Here is a 25586-nt window from a genome sequence, read left to right on the forward strand (position 1 = left end):
CAGCAAGGAACTAAGAAAATTATTATTTTTGTGAAATGAGGAATTTATAGTTATGGTTTAATGGAAAAAGACAATTTGTAATTTTGAGGTAGCTCGATGGGGCTCGAGCTCTGTGAGGGGAGGGTTATGTCGCGGGTTGAAATTTTGCAGGGTTGTTGAAATCAAATTTAGGGACTTTACTGACGGGACTCTGGGCTGGCTGCTCTGTTCACTCGTCAGCGCAAGTGGCGTGACCATGTAATTGGGGCACGGGGCCGGCGCGGCGCGCTGCGGGCTTGCAGAATTTTGTTTGTTTGTTTGGCCGCGCGCTGGCGCAGCCACGGGCCGCAGTTACTGGGGCGCGCTGTCGTAACAAGCCGCGCGGTGTGGCCTGCACATCGGGGTAGAGGGGGGGTAGTCTTCCCAGATGTTCTAGTTAGTTGTTTAGTAAATTTGACTTCAATAACGAGCTTTTGTTATGGTAGGCGCGGCAGGGCGCGCGAATTTAAGCGCAAGTGAGTGGTGACTCGGGGCTCACTCAGGCGGAGGCTATGCGTCTCACCTGTGGTCACGAGTTGTTAGTTCGTTCGTGATGTAGGAATTCAAGCTTTCGGGCGGAAGCTATGGCCGACGCCAGAGGCCACGAGTCGTTTAATTTAAGTTAGGTCATAATGTAGTCATCTTCAAGCTTTCGGGCGGAGGCAATGGCCCTTGTCACTAGTCGTTTAGTTATAATTTTTTAAAATGTAATGTTCGTTCGGATTTTAAGGGCAGGAGAGGCCCCTACGTTAGTTTTAAGTAATCGATCAAGAAAGGCTTTTCGGAAAATGTGAGTATGGACTTATCTTTGTTTTAATTTTAAGTATTAATTATGATTTGAGGTATTCGGAAGGACTAGGGAAGTGTTTAGTGAAGTTCTCTCATTCTCTCTCTTGTAAGGTCGTTCAATCGTTAAGGAAGTAAAGAGATTATTGTTTTAAATTGTAATCCCGCTATTTAAATGTTCTTTAAAATGATGTTGAGTATTTGACTTTAAGAATAAAATAATTTTAATTAAGTATTATGTTATTTTGCAAAATCTCCTTAGTTCAGCTCTCACCAGACATCCTGTACGGGATGACGAACCTATGATCCTAGGTACAGTAAAGTATTTTATGAAGTTAAGACTAGTTGATGCCAAGCGAGTTGTTTCTATGTAAAGAGCTACGATTCTCGCCCCCCCCTCTGAAGGTGGATCGTGACAATATCTTCGTTGGTAATAGTTTAATAACCGTCACCAGTTCACATTTGTTTATTCATTAGTAAAAATATGCAATAATTATTTTAGAACTTAACCTTGCATTTTTTTTAAATATGAGTGTTTTGTATTAATTTACAAGTAGGTGTTTTTTATAATCAGGTTTAATTTTCATTCTTAGTAAAGGCAAAACTTTACTAGTAACAGAAGTTATAATTTGTTTTTAATTTAATTGCTAACAACTCAAAATCTATTATTAGTCATAAATATTAAATTTATGTCAGTCAGATTTTCACAGGAAAATTTATTTTTACAGGAAAAATTTTTTTTTACATGGTTTGTCAAATTTTTTTATATTAAAATGCATGTATTAATTAATATTTAGTTAAATTTTACTGATGTTTACTGGTTTGCCGGGTAAATATAAAGATTTTAATTTTTGTTACGTATTTAATCAAATGTTTCGATAATCTAAACTAACAATAAACATGTTCGAGTCAACAAGTCTGTACATTATATGAAATGATAAAAAAAATTGGAAATTGGTATTTGGGTTCTTGGGAACTAAAATATTAAGTTTTTAAAATTATTATTTGATTGTTCATATGTTCTTCTGTTATATAGAGCATCAATCGTAAACTACTAGATGGATGTTGATTTATCATTTTAATGGAAAAGTCAGTGGCTAAAATAAAACCTAGGCTATATAGAATTACATAATTCCACAATTTAGGGGAGTTAAAGCGGTAATTATCTTTATTAAGAATATTAATTGTATTTGTATCACTTATCAAGCATAACAAAATATAGGTTACCAATGATAAACATACGAATACTACCAACAATAATGCTATTATTTTTCGGAATGCAACCCCTAAATGTTAAAAATGGGCTGAATAAGGTTTTGTGGCCAACTCCCCTTATACCGGGGTAGCTGCTCACGTCCGCACTTACCACGCGAGTCCCGTGTTCGCGTCACCACTGACATACTGATACTGAGAGTGTAAAGAAATTAAGTTTAACAGACGCGCATCGACTGGTCTAACATTTGGCAAGTGCGCAAAAAAAATATTAGCATACTAAATTTACAGACAGTCCTGGAAACTCTATCGTGATAGGTATAATAATGAATTACCAAATCAAAGATGCTCAAACTTAAATACTGTAAAATGGCAAAGGGACTTAAAAGGTAAATTCTAGGTATCATTTAAATTGGTATAATTACATTCACAGTGTAACGACATTGGTTTACAGACCCTCTTGCAGTATAATTAATTCTAATCCAAAGTCCCAAAAAAGTCTATTACGGAGGAGGGGGGAGGAACCGAAATTATAACGTTCTTTAGTCTATATAATCACACCACTATATCCCGTCGCCGCACTCTGTTTACAATACACATCTTCTGTAAATCGTACCAGCCGGGAAAATAAAGTACTAAAATCCAGTTCTCACACTTACTTGGTACTGAAGCATACCTCTGAAGCCGGTGACTTCCGGGGTCGGGCGTAAACCCCACTCACTATTTGCGCCTCTAGCAGTGCAATGCTTCTGTGGCCCGTGCACTAGCCGTACACCATCGCGCGCTCGTGTACCACCACGTTTTTCGCTTCGCCAAACGTGCTATGGCATTACCGTCATATTGCCGTTACTTCTTGTTCACGTAATGTAACACAACTTCCCCATGGCTGGGATGCGATTTCTACTATTCACGAGCAGTTCCGCGGCCGGCGCGGCGGTCAAACACACACTCCCTCACAAAACAGCTGGCAGCCGCCTCCCACTCGTCACGTCAGCTGACGTCACCCCCCTCCTCTGCTACCGCCCCTCACTCCGCTAGATCATTCTCGTTTCTTCTCGTACGTCCCACTACAGAGTAAGAGTACTTAACGTAAAATAAACCAAGTATACTATTAAAAAGTTACAATAAATAAATATTAAAATACATCATTAAATAATATAAGGACACAAATAGTCTTATAAAAAATTTAATTATCTTAGAATAAACTTTACGCAAAATAAAAATAATAATAATAACCAAGACGACTAGGCCGCCTCAAGTGGCCTCAACCACCCCGACAAAAAAAATAAAAAAATAAATATAACTTCCTTGAGCCCTTTAACTATCAGGTCCGCGACACGTAAAGCCACCCAAAGAAACACGTACAAGAGAAGAAAGAAACGCGATAAGACTAAGAGAGAAAACTAAAAACAAACTCGTAAACAACAGTAAGTAGACTCGAAAGCACAAAAAAAAAAAAGGCAAAAGGCACGACCTATAGCCAAAGTCTCAAAAAAGTTTTACATCACCCAAAAAAAACTAAATTGAAATTTGAACGAGAAAAATACTAAATAAATAAATAATTTCAGAATAAGAACTTACAGTTTATAAAATCTGGAATTACATTAAATGCTTTGAAGCTATTATCCTAAAGGGTACTAATTTCCAAAAAGTCCGTTCGGAAAACAAACCCTTTTAAACAAGTGCTGTAGCAATCCCAAAAATATTATCCAATATATACGTATATAAAATAGCTAATGCAAATATAAATGCAAAAGGCAAAACGTATCCTAAAAATTACATACTAAAAATCTAAAATTCTAAAACACCAAAAAAAAAAAGATAACAATAAGTTTATGACACATAGTTCCTTAACTTATTAGACCAAACATTACAATGTAGATCATTTAACAATTGAAGACACAGCGAACTCAATTAACTGCTTTTAGATGGCTAATGTGTGCCTTCTTTACTCTTAAGTTCTCACCTACTTTCTGTAATAAGACCGTCACTGGCCCCAAAAATTTGATTATCCGATAAGGCCCACCAAAGGCAAATTCCAACTTGGCAGTACGGAATTTACTTTTATCACTCAAATGATGTTCACGACACCACACCTCCTCCCCCACCGCGAAACGATTTGGAGTCCGACCTTGATTATACTGCGAGGAAATTTTCTTTCTAGCCTTTTCTAAATTCATCGCTACATCTGTCCATACCTCTTCCAATCGTCTAGGACTATAAATACTCAAAGTTTCCGGGTGTATTCCCCATACATTTAACAGAGGATGGCTCAAATCTCTCCCCAAAAACACCTCCGCGGGAGTATGTTGGGTGGAGTCGTGTTTATTCAAATTAAAGACCATGTTCAAAAATTGCAGATTTTCATCCCATCTGCGATGCTCGTTTTGACTAAAAATAGTTAAAGCAATCTTAATATTTTTGTTTACCCTTTCCACCTGATTCGGATTGGGGTAATAAGGGCTCGTAGTGAAGTGTTTGATACCCCAACTAAAGCACATTTGCTCAAAAACCTGGCTCGTAAAATAGGTAGCATTATCAGTGACTAAACTTTCAGGAGCACCAAAAAAAAAACCATACTCTCTCAATTAAAGCACTGACTACACGGCCGCTAGGAGTACCACCCAAAGGTAAAAAAAAACTTACTAAACCCATCAACCAAGTTCATCAAGTATACATTCCCTTTTAACGACCTGGGTAAAGGCCCAAAGATATCCAGAAAGACACGTTCCCACGGACGTTCAACCCTTTCCACCGCATATTCCCCAATTTTAGTGGTACGTGGCTGTTTTGCGGCCTGACAGACCCGACAACCTTTGGCATACTTCTCCACATCTTCCTTCATATCGGGCCAATATAAGGACTCAGAAATCTTCACTAAGGTTTTCTGTATTCCCCCATGTCCTCCTACCACAGAATCATGATAATACCGTAGAACTAAATTTACTACTGATTGGGGCACGAATGCCCTCCTGTTACCATCTTTCACATAATACAACAATCACTTAAAAAAACAAAATTCTTATACCGTGATTCTAATATTCCTTTCTTAATTTTCTTTACTTCCCCATCCTCCTCTTGCCACTTGCGTAAGTCTACAAAACTTTCTGGAAATTTCCCCAATACATTGCAACATTCATCATCTTCTACCCCTTCTTCCTCATCCTCATCCCCTTTCTGAATAGGCTCATTCGATTCCTCCTCTTGCAGTCCTTCGGCCTCATACATACGAGATAAGGCATCGGCGACAGGATTCTCGTTTCCTTTAATGTGCTTAATCTTAAACCTGAATCTTGTTAACCGCATTACCCATCGACCTATTTTTTCTAGTTGGCGAGGATGGGTAAACAACCATGTGATAGCTTGATTGTCGGTACACAGATCAAATTCGTCATGCTCAATAAAATTTTCAAAACGCTCCAGGGCGTAAATGCATGCCAATGCCTCTTTCTCGTAGACACTATATTTCTGCTCGTGTTTATTGAGCGTGCGGCTTATATACATCACAGGTTGTAATCCTTTCTCCCTTTCTTGTAAAAGCACACCCCCTAAGGCAAGGCTCGAAGCGTCTACCTGTACTACAAATCTTTTGCTAAAATCGGGCAATGTCAAAACCGGAGGATTAGAGATAGCTCTTTTTAACTCTCTGAAGGCGTGATCCTGCTCTTTACCCCATTCAAATACAACTCCATTCTTTTTTAGGTGATTTAGAGGACTGCTTAATTCAGCAAAATGGGGGATGAAACGACTAAAAATCCCAATCATTACAAGAACTCTCATCACCTCCTTTATATTTTTAAGTGGGGGAAATTTCACAATTGGGGCTATTTTTTGGGGGTACATCTCCATCTTTCCATCTCCTGTGATAAAACCTAGAAAGTGTATTTTCCTTTGCGCCCAACAAATTTTTTCGGGGTTCAAGGTGAAACCTGCTTCCCTTAGTTTACTAAGTACGACACGCAAATGTTCCAGGTGTTCATCAAGGGAATTTGAATATATGCATATATCATCTAAAAATCTCATGGCAAACTTGTATTGTACATTCTGAAGTAGTTTCCCCAATATTCTAGATAAGAATTGCGCCCCAAAATTCACCCCAAAAGGGACCCTCTTCCACTCATAGTGCCCCCATGGGGTTACGAAACCTGTGTACTTTTGACTAGCGGGTTGCAGCAAACATTGATGAAAGGCGGCATTCAAATCTAGAATGGTAAAATATTTGGCTTGGCTTAAATATTGAAAAATAACCTCAATTTTAGGCATGGGGAAAGGATCTACCCGGATCTTTTGGTTCAACATTCTATAGTCAAGAACTAAACGATATTCGCCAGGTGTTTTCTTTTTCACTAAAAAGGTGGGAGAAGCATAGGCGGAGTTAGATTCGTTTATGATATCTTGTTTAAGCAAGTCCTTAATTATAGCCCTAAAGGCTTGCATTTAGGTGGGGCGCATTGGTAAGGGGCACACTTTACTGGGACTTCATCGGTGACTTTTATTTCATAAGGCTCCATAACACACTTTCCTACTTTCTTGGTAATAACGTCCTGAAACTCATTAATAATTCCCTGGATTTTCTCAATTTCTTTTTCACTAAGCCTTTCTCTCGCCCTTTCAATTCCACCACAAATAACCTTTCTTTTCCCCAAGGGTTTCACTAAAACTACTTTAAACCGGGGCTCAAAACCAAAACACAAATGTTGTTTCATACAATCGATTACAGTTCGGGTGTCGCTTAAAAAATCCAAACCTAAAATCATCTTACAAATAAGGTCGGGGATTACATAAAATTCACGATCCCACGAAAATTTCTGAATTTTAATATGTAATTTAACCCTCCTATTACTTTCTCGGACTTTCCCATCAGCTAGCTGAATGGTTATCCCCTCTTCAATAAGGTCACTTCCCTTTTCAACTAATTTGTTTTTTTTACAATGCTGATAAAACTCCCAACTTATGAAACTCTTACTCGCTCCCGTATCGACTAAGGCATTTATCGACTCTGGGCCCACTTTAACAGAGGCATAGAAATTGTTAGATTCCCGCATGACCATTACTCTATGCTTATCTTTAAATCTAAAAAGATTATCCTGCCGTTTTAGTCTACACTTCCGCGACCTATGGCCGCTTTTCCCACAATAGCCACATAATTCACATTTCCGCCGTTGTTTACTACATTCTTTACGAAAATGTCCAAATTCTCCACAATAATAACAAATAACCTCTTTATTCTTATTGTTACTGTTATTCTTCATATCCCCGTCCCCCATATATCCCTTTGAACGCCGCCAACAAAACTGTACCAAATGCCCTTTTTTCATACAAAAGACACATTCTTTTTTACTTCTCTCCCCATTTCTGTAATGATTATTGGCCTAAATCACTTCAACCTCAGTTTTAATCCCCCCCATACAAACCATAGGATCAGGAACCGACTTGGAGTATGGATCATCACCTGTCACTATCGCATACTCCTCCTGTACAAATTTTATATTATCGACTTCTACAGCCCATTCATGTAATTCTTCTAAATTCCGTGGCCTCTTAATAAAAGAAAATTCTCTCCTTATATCCGGACGCATGTTTTCGATAATCATATCAATGATTTCCACTTCAGAAAATTCTACCCCAAACAATTTTATATGTTGTAACACATCCAACATAAACACAGCCACCTTCTCGTCGGGTTTCTGAAAACGTTCAACCCGTTTGTGTATTAATCCCAACTTAACCCGCTTAGGACATAAATTCCACCATAATAACTCTTTAACCTTTTCCCAACATAACTTATCTTTTACGCCACGAGTAATAATATGACGCGCTAACCCATAGCTTTTACCAATTACGCTCCTCAACAACTGCGAATCACTATCAAAAATATAACTTTCTTGCACCCGATCCACTTCCCAGCAAAACCCAATTATTTCATCAATCGTATTTTCTTTCAACACCGGAAACTTATCTAAGTCTTTACCAAAAGAATCACACACAATCCGACCAGCCAAATCCTCCGCGGGGGGTTCTACCGCACATCCCGATACCAACATATTTCGCTCCTTTTTGAAATTATACTCCGCTCATAGCAATTCTAAAAAAGGTACATCATCATCAGGTGTTACATTTATTCCCACTTCCCGTAAACATACTACCAAATATTCGCGTTCCAAACTTGAATTCAAAGGTTCATTTGAGGTAGCCATTATGCTTGAAAACGTAATTCTCAATATCACTGCAAAAACCAACAACAAGACTGCCGTAGCAGAGTGGCGCACTTGTGGCCAACTCCCCTTATACCGGGGTAGCTGCACACGTCCGCACTTACCACGCCAGTCCCGTGTTCGCGTCACCACTGACATACTGATACTGAGAGTGTAAAGAAATTAATTTTAACAGTCGCGCATCGACTGGTCTAACATTTGGCAAGTGCGCAAAAAAAAAATATTAGCATACTAAATTTACCGACAGTCCTGGAAACTCTATCGTGATAGGTATAATAATGAATTACCAAATCAAAGATGCTCAAACTTAAATACTGTAAAATGGCAAAGGGACTTAAAAGGTAAATTCTAGGTATCATTTAAATTGGTATAATTACATTCACAGTGTAACGACATTGGTTTACAGACCCTCTTGCAGTATAATTAATTCTAATCCAAAGTCCCAAAAAAGTCTATTACGGAGGAGGGGGGAGGAACCGAAATTATAACGTTCTTTAGTCTATATAATCACACCACTATATCCCGTCGCCGCACTCTGTTTACAATACACATCTTCTGTAAATCGTACCAGCCGGGAAAATAAAGTACTAAAATCCAGTTCTCACACTTACTTGGTACTGAAGCATACCTCTGAAGCCGGTGACTTCCGGGGTCGGGCGTAAACCCCACTCACTATTTGCGCCTCTAGCAGTGCAATGCTTCTGTGGCCCGTGCACTAGCCGTACACCATCGCGCGCTCGTGTACCACCACGTTTTTCGCTTCGCCAAACGTGCTATGGCATTACCGTCATATTGCCGTTACTTCTTGTTCACGTAACGTAACACAACTTCCCCATGGCTGGGATGCGATTTCTACTATTCACGAGCAGTTCCGCGGCCGGCGCGGCGGTCAAACACACACTCCCTCACAAAACAGCTGGCAGCCGCCTCCCACTCGTCACGTCAGCTGACGTCACCCCCCTCCTCTGCTACCGCCCCTCACTCCGCTAGATCATTCTCGTTTCTTCTCGTACGTCCCACTACAGAGTAAGAGTACTTAACGTAAAATAAACCAAGTATACTATTAAACAGTTACAATAAATAAATATTAAAATACATCATTAAATAATACTAGCTGACCCGGCCACGCGTTGCTGTGGCTAAAGTTTTTGTTATATTACATTATAGTAAACAATCTAAGAGGAACAATAAGAGAATGTGTAATATGGTGATCTCCTTATTTGACTTTCTACTACTATAACCCTTTAGTAGAATGAAATTATTTACGAACAAAGACGAAAATGTTGATGTTGGTATACAAATTCACTGGATTGAGATTTGAAGGGGAAGTATGTTGAACACAATTAATTAAAATGTTCTTACACTTGATATTAAGCAGAAATCAATAGGTACAAAATAAAAATTTATCAGATTTAATATTTCCATTTAATTTTAAAACAAATATAAGTATATTACAGTATAATACAGTAAATAACATGTGACGCTTAAACTCATGAATGAGGTAGGCAAGGCAGACAGTCTTAAACTTTTAAACATTAATATCTATTTTTTTGAATTATAAATACTTTCAATTTCAATTTAATTTAACACCAATCGGTGCACAATGTTTTTGGTTAACCTGTCTTTAGCTAACACAAATAGATTCGACGGTTTCCCAACATGTGAACACGCAACATATAGTTGCCCATGAGAAAAACATGGATTTTCCAAATCTAAACCAAAAATGGACATTGTTTGACCTTGAGATTTATTTATAGACATGGCGAAAGCTAAACGAATTGGAAACTGTAGCCTTTTGAAGGGTATGGTAGAATCTGATGGTATCATCGGAATACGTGGCAGCAGGACCACTTTTCCTTTAAACTTCCCAGCCAAAATGGTTGCTTCAAGAATGTTTCCGGTGATCTTTTTGATGACCAAACGCGTACCGTTACATAATTGAGGTGGATTCAAATTACGGAGGAGAATAATAGGGGAACCAATCTTTAATCGAAGATTATGTTGTGGCATTCCAGGGATATCTAATGAATTTAAAAATTCAATCGGAAAATTTACACTTTTATTTTCATCAACAACAGTATCGATTGATTTAAAAGACATCAGATCGCCTGGTAACAACTGTTGTATCTGGAAGTTAATTTCGTCAACATCAACGTTTTTGGCTGCCAAAATCGCCCGTTGACTAAGCCATTCATGATTCAAATAATTATTCTGTATATCCGGGAAAATACTCTGAATCAATTCATTTTTATCCTGAACAACAGTGCAAAAATTGTCTGGTAGTTTAATGCATTGCGTATTTGGTTGCAGTTCTATTTTACCGTTCCCAATATCTAGTAGTTGTTCGGAAAATATTTGTGCTGATGGATCATTTTGCAATTGTACTCGCATATTTATGGTCAATCGAAGTGTTTCAACACTTCGCCATAAGAATGATTGTTTCAAACATGCATTAATCTCATCCGCGAAAGTAGAGCGAGGTATAACCGGTAAGGTCTGCCGGAAGTCACCAGACAAAAGTAAGATAGCACCACCGAAAAGTTTATTATTGCTGTTTAAATCTTGCATAGTTCTGTTTAATGCTTCAAGTGAATATTTGTGTGCCATTGTGCACTCATCCCAAATTATTATAGAACTCTTCCGCAACACTGCAGCTATTCCACTATTCTTTTTGATGTTACACATTGCATCTGGTTTATTATGAACGTCCAATGGCAGCTTGAATGTTGAATGTGCTGTTCGCCCACCATCCAGTAAAGTAGCCGCAATGCCTGACGATGCTACTGCTAATGCGATTTTTTGTTGCGACCGTATTTTGGCAAGAATCAACGATATTAAAAATGTCTTACCGGTTCCACCGGGTGCATCCAAGAAAAAAAAACCGCCTTGTTCAGCAGCAACAGCCAGCATAATCCGATCATAAATAATTTTTTGTTCTGCTGTCAGTAATGGTTCACTGTTCATGATCATTGTTGCTAAACTTCCATGGTCATATTGATTTTCTCGTTGTAAATCGGTATTGACTAAGTCGGTGGCTGGACGATTAGGTGATGGCATACCATAATGATTAAGTGGTAAATTTGAAATAAGAACACATAAATCCTCGATCAAGACCAATGCTTCATTGTACATCTCTGGTGTATAATCTATGTTTTGGCATTGATTTGTTTGTCTAATTCGGTGCAAGATGTCTTCTGTCATACAATTTTTATATTTTTCCCACAAAGTTTGTGCTTGCGAGGGATAACATGTCGTCAAAATAATTGCAAACAACTGACGAATGTTATTCGGTGTTGATGTCAACGCAGCATCAGCAAGCGTTAAGTCCCAATGGTTATCGTCTTCTAGCAATTGCAGTTCACGACATGCATCCTGGTATGTATTGAATACTCGACCATTAACTGTTCGTAAAAATTCAAAAGACGTTGGTCCGGGAACATTTACCAATAACAAACGTAAATAGAAGCACTCACGTTGCTTTGGATGTACCGTGTAAAGTCTCCCCAATGTCTTAGCTTTGAATATGCCTGTAATGGAAGGATGTGGTTTTCCTTGTTTCCGTAGCTCCCATTTTTTACTGGATTTGTTCCATGTGAAATAACGTGGAACATCACCATACACCAATGTCTTCGCGAATTTGCCAAAAACATCAGGTTTTTGACACAATGTAAAAAATTCATTTAGAGTCGTTTTCGGAGCTTCGAACGCTCTTTGGAGAACATTTTCTTCAGTGAAGTATACACGTTGACCGTTTTCAAGATGTATTGCCAGATGTTGGACAGCAGGATCTCTTTCGTGGATGGGAAAGCTGAGAATATGCCAAATAGCTTCATTGCTGCTAATGTATCTGCCCATTTGGTATCGTGCTATTTCGTCATTTTTATTTATGTTTTGTACTTCAAATATGGCCAAATCACTGCCTTTGTTTACATATTTACAAATATACTTAATTGATTTAACAGAACTGCAAAGCTCAACATTGATATGAGCTTTGTAAGTTTTTGAAAGTAGTGGTGAGTATGGTACCACCCACTGATTATCAAACTCAACTTGATTTGGAAAGTTCGGCAGTCGCATTGTAAATGTGTGGCCACCATTCTCAGTACTTCTGCGGCGATACATTGGATAACCATCAATATCCGTGATCGTGTCATTCGTATGCGGCTTTGGGAAGTTTTTTTTACATTTTCCATTTTCCATGCACGGTGACGTCATGTTGAAAGCACCGCATGGCCCATGGATCATGTGTTTGGTGACAATATCAAATAATTCTTGATCAATTAATGGGTCTGGAATTTCGGCTGAAATTATTTGATCGATTTCTTCAGGACGGATTCTATCTTTAAGCCAAACCAAAATGTGGGCATGAGGCAAACCTCGCTTTTGCCACTCTATCGTATACAGCCAACAATGTGTGATACCAAAAATTGAATATTTAACAATAAAATCAATTAAGGATTTCAATTTTTGTTTAAACACACGTGCAGTTAAATCATCACGATGAATGGCTTGTTGTCCTGGCAATAGTAAAGTTTGTATCTCTTCCCAATTCGGATTACATGTGAATGTAATAAATAAATCCGGTCGGCCGTAATGACGTACGTAAGTCATCGCATCTTGTATGTATTCCTGCATGTTCCGTGGACTGCCGATGTAGCTTGAAGGTAAAATGAAAGCATTACCGATGTCATTGGGATTTAAATTTCCATCGATGTTTCCAGCAACAGCATCTCGTAAGTGAATATATTCTTCCGATCGTAGTTTTGCCTGGTTGCATCGAAGGAATCGCAAGCGTTCGCTTTCGACCTTAGCATACATATCAACAATGTATTGATGGAACAGCTGACGATAACGAAGGATATAATTGTCTTGATGTTGTCTAACCATTATTCGGTGTGCGTAGTAGTTCATTGAGCTAACTTTATTATTTCTGTAATCACCTAAAAAAAATAAAAAATAAAATGCAATACGAAATTAAAATCTATACATACAGTAAGAAAGTAAATAGATAATTGTCAAACTTACCGGTATTTGGATCATACTGTTTGATATTAAGGTGATATTCATCTTGTCCTTGCCAAAATATCAATGGATATTGTAGTGCGTCATATGAACGGTGTATATCCGAAATCGTACTGACAGTGTTGTCTCGCCGTGTAATTTTTATAGATCTTTTGTCAACTGGATCACCAACCATGATAACAGCAACCTCATCAACAGTTGGAGCGTTGAATCTACCAGCATGTTCACCTAATGGTACTTTGTCGGCTTTTATGACGATTTGATAATTGTCATTTTGCAGTCGTGGCGAAACTCTTTTGATCAATTGAATTAGTTGATTGTGATCTTCTAAAAAATTTTCCAATAATATCACAATTGCTCTTTCCTCTGCTTGTTCAATAAAATTATACAGGCACCGAGTCGTCACGCGCTCTTCACAATCGCCCATAAAATAAATTTGAAGAAATTTCGGATTGTTATCAGGCATTGGCATCAGTGATCCGATTTTATGGTACACCTGGCCTTGAATTTTGAATGTAGTTTCAAAATTACGTCCATCGGATGCACGATCGCAAATTTTAGTTGCCCCAAATGACGTCATTTGGAAGCAAGTATTAAATTTGCGTATCTTACGCAAAAATAATTTGGAATCATCTGAATTGCCAGTAAGAAGGGATAATAAAGGCTCCGGCGGAGCGGGTAGAGGTGACAGCACAACTTTTCCTGATGCGCAGCACATGCCGGCTGCTTCATTCCGAAATTTCAATGCCTGACAATATTGACATACTTTATCCATTCCACCGATAGCAATTTTTGAATGCGCTGAGTAGTTAATATCTGGTGCATATTCAAAGGCAAGCCGAACGAATGATGCACGTGTTAATGAGCGGCTGATCCGTTGCCTTTGTCGATCTAGTACTCGTACTGTAGCTATGTTTCGTTTTCGTGCCGCTCTTGTTCTCGTAATATTCTGTTGCAGACGTTCGTCACGCTGTTCTTGAGATTCTTGTGCATGACCTTCTGCTGTCCTGATTCTTTGAGCTGGATTTCTTGATTCAATTTGTTCTGCCAACTGATGGGCTCTTTTAATACGTTTGCGTCGTGCCTCTCTGGTGCTCGCGTTGTTGAGGTTAGATTTTTTCCATGACATTTGACTGAAAATAATAAATTAATCGTTTAAATATTTGAAAAAAAAATTGAAAATCATTCTAATTAACTTTTATAATTATGTGATAATACTGACATGTACATATTTAAATTATAGAGTTTAAATAATAATTTCAATAAGAATTGAAATACTAATTTAATCGTTTAAATATAAGAAAAAAAATCTGAAAAACTTGTTATCATAGCACATTGAAATAATAAGTGCTAAATATTTTTTAATAGAGGTTAAATAAAGCAATAAAAAAAATATTTGTACAACTATTGAAAAAGTGTAGGAAATTGTGTATCATTTTTACATTGACATTTTAATTAAATTTTATAATTATGTGATAATACATACATATATTCAAATTAAATTATAAAGTTTTGATCAATGAAGCACAAATAAGTAAAAAAACAGGATTAATTTCACTGTATTATCTTCATTATAATATGAATTCAATTTACACTTCAAGCCCAGTCCAGAATGTGCAGTCGGCAGTCGGCAGTCTGCAGTTCGCAGTCGTGCAGTCGGATATTAATATACGCATATCCTTTTCAAACTTCTCAATGAGCAGTCGAGCAGTCGGCAGTCGGCAATTCTGCAGTCGGCGATCGCCAAACTTAATCTTGGACTGCCGACTGCTCGACTGCAAGTTGTCTGCTAGCCAATCAGATCGCAGTATTTTGTCGACGTCATTTCGTGTGTGTGTATATATATGTGTATATATATACGGGATAAAGAAGAGTTTTGTAAACACAGCTATATGTACATGCGTTTTTAGTGTATTTTGGAATATTTTTGGCATGGAAGAAATCAATCACGAACTTTTAATTGACCTAGTGCATTAAAGGCCGTGGCTATACGATCTAAATAAATATAGTTTAAAAAACTAAAGAAACATGCTTTTAAAGATTATCAAACTAAAAAGTAAAAAATAATTTTAAAATTTAATTTATGACAATAGTATATAAGCAATACTAGTATAAACGAGAAAAAAGCTTGAGGCGCTTTGTGCCATATTTTTTGTATATTAAGCGCCCCATGCTTTTTCCTCATTTATACTAGTATTGCTTATATACTATTGTCATAAATTAAATTTTAAAATTATTTTTTACTTTTTAGTTTGATAATCTTTAAAAGCATGTTTCTTTAGTTTTTTAAACTATATTTATTTTTAACTTTTTAGTTTGATATTCTTTAAAAGCATGTTTTTTTTTGTTTTTTAAACTATATTTATGTATAATTATCATAGGGAAATGAGTTACCGACACTACCTATTACCATCTGAGATAACTATTTGGAGTTGCAACGTCACAAAGAAATTGTAAAGTCTCTCCGAATCATTTACAGTTAGATGTATGGATATAATCTTAGAATTTACCGGGGGGGGAAACACTTTTTTTTTTCGGCGTGGCCGGGAGTAGAACCAACGATCGCCGATTCCGAAAGCAAACGTCACAGAAATCGCGCGCCTTAGACCGCTCGGCTAACGAACGTAATGAAATTGGTGGGACATTTTACAGTGATCAGTCACTCACTCTTAGTCGAAAGAGTTACAGACGGACAGACAAACAAACATACAGGTGAAGCTAATATAAAGCACATGTAAAAACAAAGTCTATAATTTGCTGTACCCATACCAAACGAATTTTAGACATTTGTAGTAGCGGCGACAATAGACTAGAAAGATCCCTACTTATTTACTTTTGATCAGCTACGTGTCATTTTCACTTGTTTTATTTACACTGACGAATCAAACAATACCTACCTCGGCTATTGATTTCGAATTGTGAAATATATGTATATTTGTATGCATACAACTTGGTAGTAATTCTTTGGTAGAAAGCTAGCCGAAATGCGTAGCCTCCCCGACCTCCCTCTGTTTTCTATGTCCCCGACTGCAAACTGCCGTCTATTGTGAACATGGCGTGGCTGTTATACGACTGCGGACTGCCGACTGCACGACTGCCAACTGCCGACTGCCAACTGCCGACTGCACATTCTGGACTGGGCTTCAGTCTAAGTAACATGCTAACACCAAAAATTTAAAAAGTAGCTTATATGACACGTTCGTAGATTTACCATAGCAGCGCCATCTATTCATTACTTACTCAACCCAGTCGAAAGGTATCGACATCTGTTTGAATCATTTGGAGTTAACAGATAATTGTGACTGTCAAATAATAACAGACAAATAAATAGCAATAAATTAAAATTGCGACTATAATTTGAGATTTAAACTATCCTATCTCTCAAGTTGGATCGAACTGCACATGGTGTGCGAATTTTATTATAATCGGTTAAGTGGTTTAGGAGTCCATTGAGGACAAACATTGTGACACGAGATTTATATATATTAAGATAAGGACATAAAAAGTGTTATAAAAATTAAATTATCTTAGAATAAACTTTACGCAAAATAAAAATAATAATAACCAAGACAACTGAGGCCGCCTCAAGTGGCCTCAGTTTAAAAAAGATAATTGTATCTCCGAATATAATTAAGCATTGGAAAATATATTGGGTACCAATAATAAATAACTGAAAATTAATAATCCAAAATTTTAACATTTTGTAAAATTTAACCCCTATGGGGCGAAAAGGTGTAAATAAGGTTTAAAAATAACATATATCATCGGATCTATTAAGCATTAGAATAGTGATTCAGTAGTAACCAAAAACAATTCCAATACTATTAACCAAAATTTATGATTGTGCGAAATTAAACCCCTTAGTGGTAAAAATGCGGTGACTTAGATTTTAAATTAAATAATTATCACTTTGAATTGCCATCTTGGATTGTGACGTCACGGTGGTAGTCTTGGTGTCAAATTTCAACAAAATTCCTAAGAAATGACTCAAAATTCCTAGAAATTTTCCTATTTTGAGAGGATAGTTACCTTTTTGAGATTAAATTTCAAATTTTATTCCTAAAAAAAAAAAAAATTGAAAATTCGAAATGCTTCAAAAGAAATTTGTCTTAGAAAATATTAAAATTCCCAATAGCGGATGAAATTACCTGTCATGTTGGCGCTCTAAGCCATCATGGTTGTATATGTCTTTATTATTGCACTTTTAGTTACGGATACCCTTTAGAATTATATCTTCATTGTTGCAATTTTTTTCTACTGCTAAAATCTAAAATCCATAATTATTATCCGATTTTATCGTAAAAATAATTTAAAAACTTACAAAAATATATAATTAATATTGTTAAATAATATTTATAAAAATATACCGAGTTCGAAGCCGAAGATGTAATTCGATTAAAAAAAGCGACGGATCCTTGTGGAGCGTTTTTAACTCCTTGTAGACTTGAATCTAACTCTTCAGAGATATTTATTTTATTTTCTTATAAGAAAAAAACCTAGCAAACGATGCACTTGAATGCTTCGAATGGAATAAAATAATAGTTTTATAAATCAGATCGATTTCTGAATAAAAAAACGGGTTGTCTGTGAAGTCGGTTTACGAACGGTAATTTTACGTGATAACGTCATAAGAAAACATTGATCAAAAATTGCATTATTTTTAATTTTCAAATATTATTTACAATTTTTGGCAAATTTAATTAAAATATTTTGTTTAAATATAATCACGAACAATTAGTTATAGAAATAAAACTAAAATTAAATTAATGTCAATAAATTGTTAATTTTAAATGACGAAATTGGACAAATAAGTTAACTTTTTTTAAATTGCTGCTTTTAAAAAGCCTCGCCTTAACCTGTTTTATATTATAGAAGATTTTCTCGCACAGAGGTTGGCCGGTTTCTTGCACGCTAGGCTCAGGCGGAAAAGTGACAATGAGTCATACTTTTTCGTGTGCGTGCAGCCGACGTTCATCGATTTATAAGACGTTATCACGTCATAAAAAATTGGTTGTCTGTAAAGTCGGTTTACGGACGATAGTTTAACGTGACGTCATAACAAAACATTGATGGAATGATGGCATACCTTTATGAATAAAATTGAATCATTTTAATTTTAATAATAAAAGAATAAATACTTGAAATTATACTAGTAATCAGATTTTTAAATGCAAGAATAATTAACCTTTATTGTCGAAATTGTTGTTTTAATAAGCAATGAAAACCACATTAACTTTTCACTTCACTTTATAAACAGTCGACGAAACAGTTCACGTGTAGATGACTTGTAATTAATTAAAAAAAAAAATAACTGGCGTTTAGCTATAAAGTTTAAATATAATTATGAACAAGTTTTCATATGAATAAACTGTAATCAAATATCTATCATCTCAATTATATGAATCACCATAATTTTTTTTAGTCAATTGTAACATAACCCATTATTACTGAACTCGCCGACGGCGTAACGGAACACAGCTTAACGGAACAATGAGCTTAACGGGACACAGCGTAACGGGACAATGTGCGTAACGGGACACACTTTTTCGTGCGTGCAGCCGGAGTTCATCGATATATAAGACGTTGTCACGTCACGAAAACAAAAATCGATTAGGGAAGAACACGCGGATGTGTGGCAGTGTGTGGAGCGGCCGGGGAGATGCGTGGTTGTTCCCCCGCAGACTGTGCGCCGCCGGGCCGGCGGGGCTCGGCGCCGGCGGGTCGCGACGCCCCCTGGAGTTGGTGGGGGGAGGGGGGAGAGGCGTCTCGCGACTCGGCCTGGCTGCCGCCGCGCAGACATGCAGACATGCTGCTGCTGCTGCTGCTGCTGCTGCTGCTGCTCGCCGCGGTCGCGCGCTGCTCGGCCGTCGAGTTCGCCGCCTGCCCCGACAAGCCCGCCACGCCGGACTTCGACGCCTACGCGGTGAGTGCTCCTCCATCCCCCTTCCCCTTCACACCTCCCGCTCGAGCGGGAATACTTCTCTTCACAGACGAGAGAGCCAAACCTCCGATCGTGCATCTTCGGATTTTTTTTATTTGTTCATTGTAAATAAATATGGCGGCGTTGATAAAAGGATACATACTAATGTTCAATTAGGTTAGGTTAGCTACATTATAAATACTTAAAAACATTGCGGACGGTTGATTTGGTTAGGATAGCTACATAAAAGATACGATAAAAAAAAAAGCATGAACTTCGGGGAACTTCAGGTTTTGGCGTTCTCGTCTGTGAAAAGATATCTTCCCCACTCGAGCTCGGTCGCCACGGGCAGGATCTCGCAGAGAGCAGCTGTGAGGGGAAGCCAAGATCGCCATCTTGGTTTCAACATTTACTTTCGTTAGATATCCCCCATTTTCCTTCGTTACGTCGTAGCACACAATAATAATAATAATATAAGGTCTGAAGTTTCATTTTCATGTGTGTACTGACATGTTTATTTAAATGTATTTGTGACAACTTTTGGTACGTGTAGGCTATAACATTTATCAGGTTTACTTTGCACGTACCTAGTTAGTAAAGATGTAGCCTATGTGGTTAAGTGTAAGGCAAGGCGGTACGCCTTAACTTCGCCACTTCAAATAAGGCGATAAATAAATAAATAAATAAATAAATCAGAGGGACTGGCTGCTACAGAATGTTTTTCCTTTGAAGTCATTAGCGTTTACTAATTTTTTTCCTTATAAAACAGTCTTAAGGAACTGTTATTATCTTTATGAATATTTTAATGTTTGATTATGGCGACAAAAAATAATAATGTTAAACAAAAATAAATTTTATGTTGTCAACTCCGTTCAAACCAATATGGCACCTTCAGCTACCTCCTGATGTCTCATCCAGTTGATGAGGGTTGGTGAGATGCTAATGGTGAACTGAAAGAATGAATAGCTGTGGGTAAACGGGACGAGACTACCCCCAGTAAACCAATCTACTCACCGTCTGCAACATTCTCCTCTTCTTCACGGCTAGTTATCACAGTCGTGGCCGAGAAGGTCGTAACGCGAACTAATGACAAATCTGGGAAGCACGCAAGCTTGACACGTTTTTGTGCCTTACATTGAACGGCTTATTTTCCACACACACTTGTGATGGCGGACGCACCTGGGACATTGTTGATGTTAATAATCCTCATAGCTCTTTGTATGTTCGAGCGTCTAAAAATTTATTCATAATGCATTTTTATAAATATAGTCAAGCAAAAAATTAATTTCACATCGAATTACTACTTTGCATTAGATAACTTTAACAAATACCTGTGTATTTTGTAATAAAATTTTCTTAACATTAGCACATATTTTTGACGTGACAACGTCTAATAAATCGATGAACGCCGGCTTCACGCACGAAAAAGGATGACTCATTGTCCCGCTACGCACATTGTCCCGTTACGCTCATTGTACGCTTGCGCCGCATCTATCTCTCTTCCACTCGATGGAACAACCATCGATTTGACTTTTTCGAGGCACATTAAACTTGAAACACTCCCATTCGTTTCCTACTTTTCCTATCATCGTCCTATCCTTAACAGAATAACACAGATAGGGAGATGTTAAATAGTAAACATGTATAAACTTTATATTTAAAATAATCTGTTCGGTAAAGTAATAAACATATTTGAATTAATAAGTGCAAAGAAAAGTACATTTATCAATTAAATTGTAAATTTCATTTCACTCCTTCTTTGTATCCATACAAAATAGTGATAATTCAATAAAAATTATTCAATTTTATTAATAAAAGTATGCAATTATTTAATTAATGTTTTGTTATGACGTCACGTTAAACTATCGTCCGTAAACCGACTTTACAGACAACCAATTTTTTTTGTGTCTTCAACAGCTGAATATGATATTTCTGTGTGCACATCAAATCCTAGTGTAAGTCTCATGCGCAATTGTGCGCAAGATACAATTCTTCTATGGCAGTCCTGATTTTGGTTCTCCATGGTTCCTGTGCTGATTCCTTACTGTAGGTCAGTAGTGTAGGATAGCCGCTCCTGGGATAGGCATCAGGCTGTAGATTGATGATTGTTTGCAATTTTTTCCTCCGACCGCCATCTTGGATTGTGACGTCACGGCAACCATATTGTATGACCTTGACCTTCAAAATTAGCCCAAACTTACCCAAAATGACCTCAAATATGGCCAACATTCTCCTAAATCTTCCAAATTTTCCAGTTTTTTTAAGAAAAAATCCCGCAGAAAAATTAGAAAAATTTTGAAAAATTAAAAATGTCTCTACTTCGAGCCGAAAATTCCTGTTTCGAGGGAAAATTACCCGTTTGAGTCCTCAAAAATGCCAAAGGCTTGAAATGTCTTTATTGAGGCTTGAGAATCCACGTCACGACGACATCTTGTATTAATACGTAACAGTTGCTATTTTCGTTACGGCCGCCATATTGATTGTCCGTAATTAATTAATAAAATTTAATAAATTAATTTTTAAAAACATTGTTGCAATTTACGTTAAATTTGCCATCGTGAAAATCCGTATTTTTTATGCTAGAAAATCCGGAAATATTTTACTTTTTATAAAAAATAGTAACAAATTATATAAAAACCTTGGCCATCTTATATTATGGCGTCATATCCGCAATCTTATATTATGGAATTACATCCGCCATCTTGAAAATCAGTAATAATTATCAGATACTATTGCGAAAAACTGGAAAATTTATAAACAAAATTAATTCATTAAAAATTAATAAAATATTATTAAAAACACACACTTACATACTTGGTTCGAACCCGGAGTGAGCAAAAAAAATACAGTCCTTCGTCTACGGAAGCCACCCGCAGATAGACCTCCTACCACTAATTCCAAGGTATATATGAACAGCTAGTATGACGTCACGTCCGCCATCTTGTTTTCATCTGCTGGAGGCCACCTTCTTCTTCTCGTCTTCTAGAGTGTGCTACCACCATGTAAGTTTAATTTTTACCTACTTTAGTGAAGTAATCATTTATTATTACTGTGGCACCGGACATCTTGACATTTGGGTGCCATCCTGGAAAAACGTAGTTATTTAGTTAGCAATTCCGGAAAAATTCCCAATTCATCAAATAAATTTTCTATTAATATACTGACTGATTCGGTCGATACCGGACCTTGGTTCGAACCCTGGGTGAAGTAAAAAATTAAATTTTATGTTAAATATATATATTTGATACATCACGTTCAAAACACTAAAATAGGCTTAAGTTCCTCGTATACTAGCCTCCAGTAAGCCGTTATGACCTTCATCTTGAAAATTCATAATTATTAACCTAGAAATGCGGGAAAAATCCAAAATTCATAAAAAACTCTTATTAAAATAATGAATGATTCCAACGATATCCGTCCTCGGTTCTATTCTTTATTGATGCAAAACAATATAATTTCAGGTAAAAGCATACTAATTTCATTAAAATTATCATATAGGTTACAGGTTCGAGGAATAAAGCAACACACAATCAAATAAAAAAATATTGGTTGTCTGTAAAGTCGGTTTACGGACGATTGTTTAACGTGACGTCATAACAAAACATTGATAAAATGATTGCATACTTTTATGAATAAAATTGAATCATTTTTATTGAATTATCACTATTTTGCATGGATACAGAGAAGGAGTGAAATGAAATCTACAATTTAATTGATAAATTTACTTTTATTTGCACTCATTAATTCAAATATGTTTATTACTTTAACGAAGAGATTATTTTAACTATAACTTTTATATATGTTTACTACTTAACTTCTTTCAATCTGTGTTTTTCTGTTAAGGATAGGACGATGATAGGAAAAGTAGGAAACGAATGGGAGTGTTTCAAGTTTAATGTGCCTCGAAAAAGTCAAATCTATGGTTGTTCCAATCGAGTGGAAAAGAGATATTTGCGCCACGGACTCTGCATCAATGCCAGGAGGAACGGGTTAGCAAAGAGCAATGAAAATGTTACATTGAAATGCATGAAAACAGAATTACGCCATGGACTCGGTCGCAATGCTAGGAGGTTCAGGTTAGCAAGGAGCAATATAAAATGAGCGTAACGGGACACAGAAAAACGGGACAATGTGCGTAACGGGTCACTTTTTCGTGCGTGCAGCCGGCCTTTATCGATTTATTAGACGTTGTCACGTCAAACATTATTACATAAATTCTACAAACGCAAACAAGTAAATTACTAACTTTTCTCGATTTCTACAGTCTTCTTAGAAGGCGAAGCGAGGCATTTGCATGCCTTCGCGCGTGTTTTCGAGTCAGTTTATACATAACATTTGATTTACCAGGCATGTCTATTCAGTAGCCAAGCACGTAATAGGCGGCCAGGTGCATCCAGTCGGTGGTTAGGCACATTCAGTCCGTGGTCAGGCACGTATTTGACGGTCAGCCGCATCCAGTAGGTGGCAAGGCGTGTCCAGATGTTGGCCAGGCATGTATATTCAATGGTCAGGCATGTATTTAGCGTACAGCCATAGTCAGGGTGTTGGCTAGACATGTCCAGTTGGTTAGGCACGTCCAGATTGAGGTCAGGCTAACACGATCAGTTAGTGGTCAGGCACGTACTTGACGGTCAGCCACGTCCAGTAGGTGGCAAGGCGTGTCCAGATGTTGGCCAGGCATGTATATTCAATGGTCAGGCATGTATTTAGCGTACAGCCATAGTTAGGGTGTTGGCTAGACATGTCCAGTTGGTTAGGCACGTCCAGATTGAGGTCAGGCTAACACGATCAGTTAGTGGTCAGGCACGTACTTGACGGTCAGCCACGTCCAGTAGGTGGCAATGCGTGTCCAGATGTTGGCCAGGCATGTATATTCAGTGGTCAGGCATGTATTTAGCGTACAGCCGTATTCAGGGTGTTGGCTAGACATGTCCAGTTGGTTAGGCACGTCCAGATTGAGGTCAGGATAACACAATCAGTTAGTGGTCAGGCACGTATTTGACGGTCAGCCGCATCCAGTAGGTGGCAAGGCGTGTCCAGATGTTGGCCAGGCATGTATATTCAATGGTCAGGCATGTATTTACCGTACAGCCATAGTCAGGGTGTTGGCTAGACATGTCCAGTTGGTTAGGCACGTCCAGATTGAGGTCAGGCTAACACGATCAGTTAGTGGTCAGGCACGTACTTGACGGTCAGCCACGTCCAGTAGGTGGCAAGGCGTGTCCAGTCGTTGGCCAGGCATGTATATTCAGTGGTCAGGCATGTATTTAGCGTACAGCCGTATTCAGGGTGTTGGCTAGACATGTCCAGTTGGTTAGGCACGTCCAGATTGAGGTCAGGATAACACAATCAGTTAGTGGTCAGGCACGTATTTGACGGTCAGCCGCATCCAGTAGGTGGCAAGGCGTGTCCAGATGTTGGCCAGGCATGTATATTCAATGGTCAGGCATGTATTTAGCGTACAGCCGTATTCAGGGTGTTGGCTAGACACGTCCAGTTGGTTAGGCACTTCCAGATTGAGGTCAGGCTAACACGATCAGTTAGTGGCCAGGCACATCCAGTAGTTGTTGGCTAGATACCTCCAGTCTGGGGCCAGCACGTACATATATTCAATGGTCAGAAAAGCACATCCAGTATTTAACAAGACGTATCCAATTGGTAGTTAAGCCTTTCCTATTCAGTAGCCCGGCACGCAATCAGCGTCCAGGTGCATTCAGTTTGTGGCCGACATGCCCAGTTATCAGCTAGGCATGTCCAGTCAGCATCAAGGCACGACCAGTGGCCGAGCCAGGCGCATCCAGTAGTTGGTGAAACACATCCAATCATTAGACAAGAGGTAATTTTTCGTCGATACTTGGCGAACATTTTAAACAGTTCATGTACAAAATCATACGCATAGGCCAAGCGTCTCCGAACCAAGAGATTTCATTCACCGAAATGCGACCATCATTTTAAAAAGGTTTTTTTTTATCACGCCAATAAACCAGTCGTATCCGAACCATGAGGCCAATCATACCCTGAGGACAGTCTTAAATATACTCATACTTAACTATACTCAGACTTAACTATACTATACTCATCGACAAAATGGAAACAGTTTCTTAAAATAGCACATCATTAAAAAAGTACATTAAAAAATGAAGCACATATGGACAAATTCTATGAGCTTTGATATATATCGTCACAGGAATACGAATGCTCCAAGTGCTCCAAGAGTTATAAAGCTCCAATTGCTCCCAGAGCTCCAATGCTCCAATGCTCCAAGACCTCGAAATATCTAACTGCTCCAATAGCTCTAAGTGCTACAATTGCTCCAAAAGCCCCAACTGCTCCGATTGCTCCAAAATTGCAAGTGCTCCAATGCTCCAATTGAAAATTTGGCCAACAGCTCCAAGTGCTCCAAAGCACCAACT

At 37.8% G+C, this 25586-nt stretch overlaps 1 protein-coding gene across 1 annotated transcript in view; it reads left to right on the forward strand.

The window, feature by feature from the left end:
- Positions 1–19040: 19040 nt before the first annotated feature.
- Positions 19041–25586, forward strand: part of LOC134537873 (lazarillo protein-like) — a 37417-nt gene continuing 30871 nt past the window's right edge. The window contains exon 1 of the mRNA XM_063378766.1: positions 19041–19176. Within this exon, the coding sequence (XP_063234836.1) occupies positions 19060–19176 (117 nt within the window). The 5' untranslated portion in view covers positions 19041–19059. The remainder of the gene's footprint in view (positions 19177–25586) is intronic.

This window comes from Bacillus rossius, chromosome 12, assembly GCF_032445375.1.
Source record: "Bacillus rossius redtenbacheri isolate Brsri chromosome 12, Brsri_v3, whole genome shotgun sequence".
NCBI classification, from domain to species: Eukaryota; Metazoa; Arthropoda; class Insecta; order Phasmatodea; family Bacillidae; genus Bacillus; species Bacillus rossius.